Consider the following 14,549-nt stretch of genomic DNA (forward strand, 5'->3'; position numbering starts at 1 on the left):
ATAGATACTGGGAGATATGCTGAGATTTGATCATTTAACACCTAATAGCAATTCGTAGAACCACAACAAATCCTAAGACAAACCTTCACAAATTAAACAAGTTTCAAACTTCAGAATGTAATTTTAAACAGAGACTATATATTTAGGGATGACTCTCTCACATAAGCAAGTCCATTAAGATTTTTGCATCTTATTAGGGGAATAATTTTTATTTCTGCACTTACCCAGTATTACTAGGGTCTGACTTTGCAAGACGTACAAGGTTAAAATGGGCAAGTGTGTATTCTGAAAAAGATGCTGTTAATTCCATCCACTATACCATACCATGATCTTATCAGTAGAAGTCTGCTTCCTTGATGAAGCAGAAAAGCTCTCTCTTTTAATGGTAAATCAGCAGAGGTAGTAAGTATATTTAGTTACTTTTATCTCTAAGCCAGGTTTCTCAAAATTACCCATGTAACTTCCCATTGATTCTTCCTTCATCTCCTCCAATTCTTAATTTTCACTCTCCTTTGTCCAGCTGAACTCAGCTGTTTTGCAGAGCCAAAGCCCCAAGACCATTTTCAGACTTGTGACTCTGATCAGGCTAACTCATGGTCCAACTGGCAATTTTACCATTCATGCTAACATTGCCCTACCAGCTCTTTCTTCCCTATCTCTAATCAGCTTCGCAACCTTCAGTAACAACAGCAAGAGCACTAGGATCTATGCACAAACTGTAGCTGAGTGAGGATTTAATGTATGCCTCTATCAAAGCACTGAGCTTACACGCTGCCTGAATGGAGCTAGGGATCTAAAATCCATCTTCTTTAGCCACAGGACATCAGTGGGCTATTTCCTGCACTGTTGCATTCAGCTACGTACGTTCATTCATACACCTGGTACAGCCACTGGCAACAAAGCAGGGATTGAAGCTCAACAGGTCATTGAGGTAACTTGATGAGCCATTGTGCCAAATTGTGCCAGTCATAAACAGGCATGCTAGCGTGAGAAACTCCTTAACCTTCAAAAGTTTAGTTTCAACTCATGATCTCCCACGACAGATTCCTTCCTGAGAGTTAGTAAATAAAAATAGATGGGCCATTCCTATGCCTAATGTGAAATAGATCAAATATATTAAAAAGGTATTTTTAAACCCCTTTTTCAAAATAAAAACAGAAGTAACAATAACATGTTTTACAGCTGTCTTGAAAACTGAAGGTCCATTTTCTTTCCTAAAATTATTTTTCCTTTACTAATTCTTCTGTGCTGTAGCGAACAATAAATTCAGCATGCACAAACACATGGGACTTCATAGACCCAAAGAGTTTAGAAAAGGACAGCAAGAAAATGAGGGCATTTTGGGACAGGATCCTTGAGTGTTTAAATAGAACACTTCAATTAAAAAAAAAAATAAAAAAAATCAGGAGTTTTGGCAATTTTACACCAGCTGACAGAACAGCCACTGATGTACATACCTGAAATTTGAGGCTCCTTCAGATGTAGCCTCCCACAAGCAAAATAATGATGCTGAAGTCTTATATGATCGCTATGATTTTTTATTCTATAAACCTGACATAACTGGCAAGCAGTTATCTTATGCTCCATTTTCTGTGTGGACGACCTGCATATAGTAGCCTCTTTCTGCATTAAGTATTTTCAAAGTGCTTGGTCAGGAACAGAGGCCCTCTTCCAGATGCATGATGGGTTGACCCTGGCCAGTAACTAAGCACCAACCCAGCTGCTCATTCATTCACACCCCCCCTCAGTGGGATAGGGGAGAAAAATCAGCAGGGCAAAAGTGAGAAAACTTGTTGATTGAGATAAAGACACTTTAATAAGTTAAGGAAAGCCTCATTACTTCCCATCGGCAGGCAGATGTTGAGCCATTTCCCGGCAAGAGGGGGCCTCAGCACACGTAACAGCCATAACCACCAGCATCCCCTCTTTCTTCCCCTGCATTTTTATTGCAGAGCACAACATTTTATGGTATGGAACGTCCCTTTGGTCAATTTGGGTTAGCTGTCCTGGCTGTGTTCCTTTCTAAATTCTTTTGCATACCCAGCCTACTCACGGACTTCTGAATTTATTGCGGTTAGTCTTTTAACTTCCAAGTTAGCCTATAGGGTAATTTTACCATCCCCAGTCAAATATCTTCAATAATAAATCACACACACAAAAGATGTCATGACAGACAGGAAAAAAAGCCAGTTGTAATATATATGAAGTACCAAGAAATTAATCCCTACAGCATGCACCACACCTTGCTACACAGAGACAGCAAATGGATTTGCAGCTCTCAGTGGAACGCCTGTTATTCCTTTGGATAGGCTTTTTGTCAAGGAATCACCTTTGTTATCCATACTACCAATACCTCGGTTTTCTGCTCACTTTCTTAGCTTTTGGTATTTAAATTACACATTAATCTTATTTTTTTTTTTTCAGCTATTTCCCCCCTTGTCCAGAGAAGCCACAATTTTGGGCAGTTTTCTGTCCTCTTGCAAACAGATTCAAGCAGTCTAAAAATTTACCAGTCATCATCTAGAAATTACTTTTCTATCTAAGGAAAAGTAGCAACTGACTCTATGTGTGCTGTTAATCTCCTTCAATGTTGATTAACACAGATGCACTTAAATCATCTTCTTGTGATCAACATAAAGAAATGGAGTGCAATTAAGATGCAAGCCTCAGCTGAAGATGACTGCCACCCTAAGCAAAAAGCAAGATGTGACTTACAACTCACATTTATTAATATAAATAATTATAGAAAGGAGGTAAACACTTGTGATGTGCTCTGTGTGGTCTTCAGAACCCATCTGCAATGCAGTAGCTCAATGTCTGTTAGAGAGTGTCCTAAGTTACCCACTGTTGCTAGGGGACAGTACTGCCACCCCAATCCTTGTGGTGCCAGCACTCCATCTGGCCCACACAGCTAAACGGAAACCTGCTCCATTGCACACAGTGGAGGTTCTGCTGGGGACATAAGTTACTTTTTAAGGTACTGCAGTGTATACATATATGTCACATCTTATATGAGGACTATCTTGCCAATCCCCAGTTACTTTAAATAACAGGCAAACTGAGTTAGGTTAAAAGTCAGTCATAACTTCGAGAACTCAAAAAACACAGCTACAGATGTTTATAAAAGATATACATGAGGAAATGAAAGAGAGAATCTTCTGAATCTTCATATACTAACACTATGTCAGAAAAGTTCTCCCACTCCCTCATTCAGCTCACTTGCCGTCTTGCCTGGTACGTTAGCAATCATGGCTTCAAGTTTTCACACGTATGTTAATCCTCAGGTTGCACCTATTGAAGACAATATATTCAGAAGTCTCTGCCAGAGAACCTATCCCTAACAGAAAGCTACATTCAGATAGTTTTTATATGTTAATAACTACAGGAGTCCTGAGGAGTACTCCCTCGGGTAGGTTGCTAGATTTCTTCTTCCTGGAAAATGTCTTTAGACAGTTTGTTCTTCTATACCTTCTAAGGATCCAGACTATATTGTCTTCTGCTTGAAACTTCATCCTAATTCCTTCCTTTCACGAGTAGGCAGTCTAGCCACTCTCATTCATTAATTGTTCACTCCTCAGCTAAATGTGTTACAGGAGATGTTGCCTCCTATAGCCAGCCAGTGAACAACTTCCTACCTCAACAAAGAAGCCTCTGCCCCACTTCACCTTTTGGTGATCCACTGGCATGCTTCACCATAAAGAATCTTTCACTGAATACATATTCCATACCAATCTGTAGGAATTCATAATTTGTATAAATGTAATTAGAATAAACGTACACAGAAACGTACACAAACTCAAAGACTTACTTTATACCAGTTAAAAGCCTGGAAAGGCAAGAATAATAGCACTATTCTGAATTGATGCACGTCAATGGAAAAAAGACCAAGATACGGTAGAGTGAAATGATTTGTATTCACAAAAATTAAACTTGAACAAACTAAGAATTTTATACAAGAATAAAAAAAAGGAGGTCTAACATGGTGAAAAACACACTTTAAGAGAAAACTGTAACTATGAAGACAGTAAAGGCAGCTAAAAAAAGCAGAACATGAGACAGGAGAATGAAATAGATCCCTCAGTTTTTTTCCATGGTGTATAGCCTCTGTAGATACACTGTGCAAAATGGAACAGTTTGAAGGAAACCCTCCCATTTCTATTTTCTTGTGTATAAAATGTTACCCTTTTAATGCCCACTTCAAATTCGGCCTAAGAAAGGCTGAAATATTTTGCATCAAGATGATTTTGGTTATAGAAAAGTAAAATGCAAACTCCATTTATTATCTCAGTCCAACCCTTAAGATATTCAGTTCACTCTCTCTCTGTGGTTATCCTTCTCCTGATTTAAATGCTTCTACTTCTTCACTCTGCTCAGATGACGTGGCACTGCAGTTTTGAAGGAATCTCCAGGAGATTCTCTGTACAGAGGAGCCAGAGTTGTCTCTACAACCACAAAAACCAAACACAGACTTTGGCCAATCACAGGATAACTTAATAATTGTGGCAGAACATACGCACACATCTTCTTCCATTTATACTCATTTTCATTTAGCGATGCCACCTCTAACTCAGGGAAGACTTTCTTATACTTATCGTTTAAGAATCTGAATGTTCTATATCTAATTCTGCAGCCTTCAGTTGCAGCCTGGTGTTAAGTGATGGATCCCCATTAGTTTGGGACTACTTAAGCAAAACTCACACCAAAATCACTAGCATTTTTGCCCAAGGCTAGAGTTTACTTTTTACCAGCAATTCAGAAACTAGACTAGTCTCTCAACACTATTCTGAAAAGCCAGAGGTGAGACGACAGTTTACAATATACAGCAAAATGAAAGACTGCGGAATAAATCAGCAGTGCACTTGGAGGGCTATTTCTCTCCATAGTCATCACAAGAATGATATCCATCATCACCTGCAGCTGTCTTCCTCTCCCCATTTGATCTCTAAGAAGATTTTTGCATGTTGTAAATCACAAAATAGGTGTGGTAGTGTAAGGTGAATGAACATACAGAAACATTCAACCACAACTCATACATGTATTTTTTTTAAGCATCCATTGTGGAAGGCAATTTTCTGGTACAGGTTTGGACTTCGTGCTTTGAATGAATTGTCAGGGGCTGGGGGAAAAGAAAAATCTCATAAGGAGGGCTTTGGTGCTGTAACACCACTCTCTTTCCATGTGCTACAGTCTATTCACAAAAACACCTCATGCTTCATATACGACATTCATCTTAATGGTATGCCATCCATTTTTGCAGGGCTGCCGGCTTATACTTCATTGTAAATCAGGAGAGAAAATAGTTTCAGAGGCTGTAATTTTTTGTCATATAAAACAGACACCTTAGTCAATAAATTTCCACAATGTCTGAAAGACTGATAATTAAAAAATGAATCCAAACAGAACAACCATAAATTAAACAAGCAAATATGTAACTTCTTAATAAGGTTGGTTTGTGTTTGGTTTTTTTTCACTTTGAATTTTACAAATAGAAAGAGATTATAAAGAAAACTCCACAACATAAATGATATTCAAAACCCAGGCAAACTATTAAAAAGTCTTAGCAGAGTACAAGTTACTTTTACAATCTTTAAAATAGCATCAGATCTTGATAAACCATAGCCTATACTATGACTTTTGGATTAAATTTTAGTTTAACGATGCCCATTAAAAAACAATGATCACCAAGTAGCTTTTGTCACCTGTTACCACCAACAGAACACCCACGGAAGTGTGAGAAGGGCAGAATCTAGTACACTGTATCCAAAATAAAGTCTATGACTGGAATATCCAGAAAGGCAAAAAGAGGTCTCCCCAGTATTCATTCAGGAAAATCCCTGCCACTTTTATTATTAAATATAATTCCTCCTTAAAAGTCTAGTTTCTAAATATGCATAACATAAATTACACTAACATTGGTCTTCCCTGTTTTAATGCCTATTTTCTCTTTCTCCTACAATTTGCCTATTAAGTATTTGCATTTTTTGATCTTTATTTTATTAGCAGTTTAATCTGCTTTCATAGCTCTGATCTGCAAATTTATTTTTCCCATATTTCTATTATAATTTGATCCTCGCTGCCTTGTTTTTCTTTACACTTGAAAATGGCCTAATGGAAGAACAAGGTTTTGAAGAAAGGAAGATGGAGACAGTCTTTAAACATGACAGCACAAAGCATGTGGTAGTTTTCAGTCATTTACAAAAGATCTTGGTCTCATGGAAAGCTTGCATGCATTTTGCTAAGTAAGAGGTCCTATATGGTCTTGCATTTTAAATGTCATTTCAAGATGCACCTTTCATTTCAGATTTTGAATTTTTCCAAAATTATCCTGATGTAAGCTCACTTCTGTGACTTTGAACCATAAACCAGAGGTAACAAAGTCTTACAGACATTCAAGAAGCCAATAACACTTTAAAAAGTTCTCTTCAACTTTTCTATTACGTATAACAGCATGAGTCTCAGACTACATCTATCTGAACATTTAGGTAGAGTCAGTGATATATATGATGAACAGCACAACCATACCCAGAAGAGCCCAGCAGCATGCCTTTGCTCCTCATGAATGACTCACAAATCTTCCTAATCCACCCCGACCACAAAAGAACAAGAGAAATTAAAGCTGAACGAGTTCTATATTGGCTGCTAGTGAACATCTGCAGGGATAAAATTGGCCAAACTACACAGGAAGCGGTCAACAGAACTTTAGCATTAATATCAGCCACAATTAATAGCTTTGATTTAGATACCTGAAATAATCTGAAACTAGCATCATGCCATTCAGAGTACTTCAAACAAAATACATCGTGAGAAAGCAGAAAAACTTTCATTCCTTTCCAAAACTGACTGGTATAAAGTCATGAACATTTTGTTGTTGTTGTTGGGTTTTTTTTTAAAATCAACACTTACACTTCAGGTTCAATTTGTTTGATTTGTTTCAATCTATCCAGCAAAATTGGTTATAATGTTAAAAACGATCACTCATTAAAAAGTTAATTTGGCCTAATTTTTCAGGGTAGAGTTGATAATATTCAAGACCAAGTTATAGAGAAAAACTATGTGCCTTCATCATTAGTGCCAAAGAGATTCATTGTGCAAGTTCTTATCTTAATGCAGGATCAAAACTTCCTTTTTGCCACTTGTGTTCATTTCCCCTCTTCCTTCCACTGAGTACCACAAAAAGAAGAGCCTGACTTCCATCTTCTCTGTAACACCCCATTAGGGAGCCAAGACCAACAAGATCCCATTTTAAGTTTCTTTATCTAAGACTGAACAAATTCATAATCTCTGCGCCTCTGCAAATTCATATCTCTGCACCTCTCCTCAGATGGCATACTGATCTCCAGTTAATTGATAGCATTTTTACACATGATGTATTATAACATCTGAAGAACAGACATTCTCTTGTTCCATCATATCCAACCCCTTTTGCTTAATGTGAGTTACAGAATTCCAGCCCATTAGGCTTAGCATTGTTCACTTTTATAAAGTCTTCCAGCGTTCTTTTTGTTTTGTTTTTAAGAAAGCAAGAGAAAGCAATAAAAATATGCCAGGATTTGATCTCACTGTCATTCCCGCATAAAACACAAACTAAGTATTTGGATATATCACAAAAAGAGAGAAACCAGAATTGGTGACAGCCTAATGGCTCAAGGCCATATTTTAGCTCATTCAAATGAATATGAATTTTACAAGAAAATTCAAAATAAAACCACTTAAAGTGCTTGCAATGAGTACTAGCCCTGACCCTTGTTTCAGAACCACCCTGCAATATAGCCAGTGCTTCAACATGGTTCTGAACGTGGCAAATTCCAGCAGCAGATTAAGACCCTCAGTCATTCACATTAGGTCTGTGTTTTGACCCCCGGCATTCCTTGTATTCACTTATATAATGTCAACAGTTCCCCAGCTCATTCAAAACCTGCGATTGGCCCATTCTCCATCCATTGTGAATTAATGTATAAAACACTGGAAATAAATCTGAGCATCAAGTAACATGACCAGCTTCTACCTGTAGTAAACTTCTTGGCTACTTTTTTTTTAAAGAAAATAAAGCAAACAACTCCCCCTCCCCCCAAAGCATCACATAAAATAACAAACTCCGAAAGTTTCCAGTCCTAGTGTTCTCATTCTCTCAAACAGTTCAATTCTCCCTAAAGTCACCTTCATTCAAGTTTCCCTACTTTAATATTTGCTCTCACAAAAAAGTCTATTTTCTTTTTGGAAATTCGTGTTGTGCTAACAACATTTAATTCTTAAGTCTTGCTAAAGCAAGCATCACTTATATCAGCTTGAGGATCTGTTCAGTTCTCACTTAACTTTCTCAGTGAGGAAAAAAACCACCACCGTATCGCTCCATTTCATTCTTTGCCTTCTTAGAATAGTAATACTCTCCTCCATAAATTCAGCTGTATTCAGCACTGTGCATATGCCACAGTAGATTAACACTGCTGCAAAATACTTCTACTCTAACCCCACTGTTATTAAATCTCATAAGGCTTTTTTTTTTTTTTTTTTGCTTGGTTTGGTGTCTCCCCCTGCTTTCTTGTGACACTAGTACATGGTTCCCTGTGCATCCCATTCAGTAATTCCACAAAACCCTAAAGAACTATATAAGGCAGGTTAATTTGATGACTGCTGATGATACATAAAGTGCAGAGTATGACACATACTATTTTACAGTAATAGTTTTCTTCAAATGCACATTCAGTTAACAGAAACCCAGGTCTGGCATAGACATGGGCCTATCTATACTCACTATGTGCAGCTGCAGAAAATCACCAAGCCCAGGGGCACTGTCAATCCGAACGAGAATGCCATCCTTCACTGTTGTGCTGAAGCCCACAGCGAGACGGTCTGTCCTTGTGCTCGGTCTGTCGTTAGCTGGCCAGGTGTACAGGATGAGACCCCCACTCTTCCCAAATATATACGTGGCACCAGCTGCAAAACAAAAAACCAAAGAAAAAAGTGTTAGTTACCTATTTCATTTATTTATTTATTTGCCAACTCTGGTAATAACGCTAGGACTTCCAAGAGGAATATATGCAAGCATAGTGCTTTCATTAGTTAAAGGGGTGAAATTAATGCCTCCTGCTGGCCAGGCTACTAATAGCACAAGACGGCTCCAAGAAAATAATTTAAACAGTAGATGATAATCTAAATGTGCATGTATGTAATTCAGAACACCCTCATCTTCCTACACGCATCGTAGCAGGGAAACTACAAACAAACAAGCAATCTTTCTCTTAAGGTACGTATCATTCAAGAAATTTCTTCTGTATACAACATGATGAAGTACATTTTATTAGTTCCTAAATAAAGACAAGTAGCATTTAAGATAAAAATAACTGAATAGCTTATCAAGAATGAATGATTTCATTAGTGCTAATATCCCAGACAATGCGAGATACGACACTACTGTTGGGGAAAAAAAACAAGCCACACCTGTTTCAGAAGCATGGGATTCAATAGGAATATTTCGCAGCTCTCCTTGAGGCTGGGCTTGTCTTCAGCTGAAGACTATTCACACAGAGTGGGAGACTATCCTTTACTCAAGACTTCCTAAGAATTTCAGATATCTAATCCACATATTTCCAGCATCGCTCATCTTCACAGTAAACCTGAGAATTTGTTCCTTGACCTTATTTTTAAGGACAACACCAAACCTCTCCAAAGCTGAACACTGTCCTCCCACATTCACGAGGGCCATCTGAGCTGAGCAAGACAGACATACAAGTGAGGAATTATTGTTGCAGACGAAGAAGCTGAGAAGCAGAAGCATTCGGAGTTCACATTCTCACTTGTACTCAACACCCCGAGTTAGAAGCAGGATTTTATAACTCGGTAGTCATAAAATCAGCCCCTAAGCTTCTTGGAAAATATGGTTAAAATTGCTGTCCTAGACCCAAATCTACAGGCAGGACAGGAACAACACTTCCAAATGCTTCAGCCACTTACTGCACCTCATTTTCTGAGCACTATTACAACGGGTCACAAGCTACAGAATAGTGAGCAAAAATAACCACCTCCCATTACTGCATCAGGGATGAAATATCTGTAAAAAGTACAGGCAATGTACTGGGTACATTTTCCAGTCTGAGTGAAATTACAACTAATGATTTCATATTTTTTTCCCCACCGTATACCAATCAACAACACATACATCAAGCAATCCTGAACAGAATAAATGTAATTAGATACAGAAACAGGTGGGATCATATATGTGTAACTTCTATACTTGCCTACAAAGCTGTGGCTCCACTAAAGCTCTTTATGACCTCAATTCCAAATAAATACTACGTATTAGTAGAAATAATTGATACACTTCACCCTCACTTAAGGGGCTTCCTCTAGACATCTCAGCACACATTACCAAAACAGACGTTAAAAACTCAGGCACGCAGAAGGGAAATGATTTGTGAACAGCTGACTCAATGACAGAGTGAAAATGAATTCACGTTTCCTTCCTTCCAGGTCTGTGCATACCCACCAGAATATGCCCAGTAAATTCAAACAAATGTGTCTGAAATCAGGGTTAAGTAGAAAATCTCAATCATAATTCTCACTTAACAAAAGAGCACATTGGCATACTGGAACTGTGCACATATCATTTCAGTTCCAGAAAGATTAATTTTACAGACTGAACTCTATCTCCTCATTCAGCTTTGAACTCAAGATGGAGGGCGCACAACTACTGAAATATATGCATAAAGGGTTTTTGTTTGTCTGTTTAATCACATCCCCAACAGTATCTTTAATCTCTTGGTTAGAGGGCTAGTTAGAGATGACTGGGTAGTGAATTATCTATGGCTTCCTCCCATCCACAGGTATATCAGCTGCCCACTATAAACTACATTACAAATATCGACCCTAAGTTTATCAGTTTGTTCTACAAGTTGTGTATACTGCATTACAGACTAGAACTTGAGGCCTCACCTCGAGTACTGTGTTCAGTTCTGGGCCCCATCTGTACAAGAGGGACACTGAAGTGCTGGAGCGTGTCCAGAGGAGAGCTACCAGGCTGGTGAGGGGTCTGGAGACCAAGTCATATGAGGAGAGGCTGAGGGAGCTGGGCATGTTTAGCTTGGAGAAGAGGAGGCTGAGGGGAGACCTCGTTGCCCTCCACAACTACCTGAACGGAGGTTGTGGAGAGGTGGGTGTTGGCCTCTTCTCCCAGGTGAATAATGACAGGACCAGAGGAAATGGTCTGAAGTTGCGGCAGGGGAGGTTTAGATTAGATATTAGGAGGAATTACTTTACTGAAAGAGCGATCAGGCACTGGAACAGCCTGCCCAGGGAGGTGGTTGAGTCACCATCCCTAGAGGTATTTAAGAAATGTGTAGATTTGGCACTTCAGGGCATGCTCTAGTGACAGAGATTGTAGGTTGTTTGGTTGTGGGGGTTTTGGGGGGTTTTTTTGGGTGTGTGTATGGTTGGACTTGATGATCTCAAAGGTCCTTTCCAACCATGAAGATTCTATGATTCTATAAGGCATAGCATTATGTTAAGAAAAACAAGATGAGTTCCCTCATTGTTGATGGCTTCATAGATTAAAACACACTTTCCAAAACTAATCTCACTTGAATTGCAAGTTCTCCTCCGTTTCTTTATACTGGTTATCAGCAGCAAAGACAAGCCTGGAAGAGAGTTCTTCGCTATTTATGAAGACAAATGATTTCTTTGCCTCTCTGAGAACTACTTGGCTGCAGGTAGAGCATGTCAGTGCTCTATGAGCACCGATTAGAAACAATTATGTCTTCATAGGCCTGTCATGGGACTTAAGAGCTTAACAGAACTCATTTTCTCCTCACAGAATACAGACTTTTGCTTCTAGGCCTAACTTGAAGATACTCAGTACTTCAGATTTGTGCAGGAAGATCACTCAGATGCAACAACCAGAGCCCAAACTAACCTGTTAACTGAAGCTTGGTGGCCAGCAGTTGTTGCCTTATTGTCCAGGTCAGAATTATCCACATAACGATAGATGGGCCACTTGTTTGTTGGGTACATCAATGTCCCTTCCCTTTCCCACCTTTTTGAGGGTATACAGGATACCCCTTTGCCTTGTTTGGAAAGAGATGGCATATTATCATTGCACCAGTACCACTTCTTTCCCTCAAAGTATGAACAAAATAGTCCCTCCAGTCTAAAAACACAAGGTACAGACATCAAGTAAAAGCAGAAGAGGAACAAGAGTTACTACCGCACTGTAATCACATTAAAAAAAAAACCCCAAACAACCAAACAAAACCAAACCAAAACAACCAAACAAAACCAAACCAAAACAAACAAAACCAAACCAAACAAAAAAACCCCACGCAAGCCACCAACACCAAAACCACACAAAAACCCAGAACACAACACAAACATGCTTGATTTAAATGCTTCTACTTGACTGCAGCAACCATAAGTTTATAGAGTTTAATTGATCAAGCCAAACAGTGTAATTACAACCCTGGACTTCAAAAAGGAGATTTCAGCTTCACCGGAACTTGACAAGGCCTGAAAACTTTATCTGTTTGGCTCTATCTTGCTTTAGGCTGCTGTGAGTGAGCAGGTTGGACTAGTTTACTTCCAAAGGTCCCTTCTGATCCGAAATCAGTAACTATCCTTTCTTTGTGGACTTGCAGAGAATTGTAGACTAATGAAGAACTCAGTTAAGAAAAAAGATGATGAAACGTCTTTTCTGCTTGAGATCTCATTGCACCTAAGCTTTGTTACAGACCTCTTCATTACATAAGAGCACACAATTTTTTCCAAGAGACTTTCTATTCAAGACTGACAACAGATAACACACTGTTAATGAGCAGCCACTTGATATTTAGTTTTTCCTCATTGTTCAAGGTTTAGTTATATACCTCCTTTAACAAATACAACCCCAACTGCACCCTGAAAATAAAAAAGTCCAAGGGACTGATTAACTCCATCGTGTTTATTCTTACAGTGCTTCACCACTTCAACTACATAACACTAACTTTAGCCTGTACTGTGCAAAAAAAAAAAAAGAAGAAAAAAATAAAAATCAAAGATAGGAGCGCACAAAATTATTTCCCCAGTCAGCTGTGCGAAATCTCACTTCTCAAAGTGCCCTGGGCCAGATTTACTGTACTGCCATGTAAAAACAAATGGGAACAGAATATGTTCAGCTACTCGACTAGGATGCTACACACAGAATTTGGTCAGAGTTGGGAGCTCTGAAAAGTGAAGAAATATACGGTGAGGGAACAATCCCTACAGATCTAGGCTACTAGGATGCCACCACACGTTTAGCATACACAAAGCTTATGAGTTTATAAGCTTGTAGTTTGGCAGAGTGGCAGTTGACTTTTCCCAGACTTAACTATAACTTACAGCTTCGGTGCTTAGAGATCTAAAAATCAGAGAGATGAATATGTTGCAACACACATGACAATGCTGTTATTTAAAGTCTGTATATCTAGTTAGGTAAATTATGTATCTGCTAGCTAGATTCATGGACAGAGCTGTTTGATTATTTAGTTTCAGTCAAAACAAAATAGTTTGAGGCAAACATTCCTCACAGAAAATTCCTAAGAAAGAAGTTATAAGCAATGTTTTAAGCCACAGCAAATAAAGCCTCCTAGTCAGTTGTGCTAAGAAACATCTAGCTGAATTTGGCACCACCACCTATAATTTTAAATCAGTTATCACTTTTTCCTCATCATCACTCGAAGATTTCAAGAACCTGTCTTAAGGAAGAGTATCACTCAATCAACATAGTTCAACTGCAGCAACTATATCCTGCCTAAAACTAATCCTATAAAGCAGTAGAAAACAAGTCTGTCACATCTCCACAAGATATAACTTCTTTTGTGCCTTAGGGATCCTGTGAATCTCCCCATATTAAACAGTCTATTGCAGATTCTCTATTTGCATTTACTAAGCCATGAACAGTCCATTTTGCCTCAGCTGCAGCACAACACATACGCTCATTTCACTGTGGCCAGGAAAAAGCAACAATTGACAAGTGTTATAGCAATGTTTACAATTTGAAGGGCTAACCGCAGCAACTGTGCACTGGGATATAAGTTTAACATATTATGAATGCCACAGTTCAGATTTTTACAACTAAAAAGTACTTTTAAGATTAAAATTGTGAGGAACCTAGGCTAATTTAAAAGCTACAGTAATTACCTAAGTTAACACAGCAAAATTTATGACCAGGGTCCCGCATCCCTTTGTGATAACGTTGTCGCAGCAAAACAATCCCAACTAGGGTAATCTCACTTAATTAGTTTTATTGACAATTAACATAAACTTTTAATTACTGATTCAGGCATTGGGAAACAAAGACAACAAACAATTAAACAAACACTTAGGGAAAATACCTTTCCTTCCCCTTCCCCAGGCTCAACTGCAGTCCACCAGCTCTCCTTGTCTCTAGTGAGACAACAGGCCGTGCAGGAGGTTGGGGTCAGTGCACAAGGGTTTCTTTTCACCATTCCCCAATTCTTATTTACTTTCTGTGCTCCGGCACAGGCCCCAGTCCCTCAGTCTTATCCCCGCTCCCGCGCAGATCCCTCCCTCCACAGGCCCCA

At 38.8% G+C, this 14,549-nt stretch overlaps 1 protein-coding gene across 34 annotated transcripts in view; it reads right to left on the reverse strand.

Moving 5' to 3' along the window:
- NRXN3 (neurexin 3) overlaps positions 1-14,549 on the reverse strand; it is a 1,025,535-nt gene that overhangs the window by 255,545 nt on the left and 755,441 nt on the right. For all 34 annotated transcript variants that reach the window (XR_010071082.1, XR_010071083.1, XR_010071084.1 and 31 more), the window contains one exon: positions 8,753-8,934. Coding sequence is in view for 31 of the 34 variants with exons in the window: in XM_063335033.1 (XP_063191103.1) it covers positions 8,753-8,934 (182 nt within the window). In the remaining 3 variants the exon portion in view is untranslated. The remainder of the gene's footprint in view (positions 1-8,752; positions 8,935-14,549) is intronic.

The sequence above is a fragment of the Chroicocephalus ridibundus genome, chromosome 4 (assembly GCF_963924245.1).
Source record: "Chroicocephalus ridibundus chromosome 4, bChrRid1.1, whole genome shotgun sequence".
NCBI classification, from domain to species: domain Eukaryota; kingdom Metazoa; phylum Chordata; class Aves; order Charadriiformes; family Laridae; genus Chroicocephalus; species Chroicocephalus ridibundus.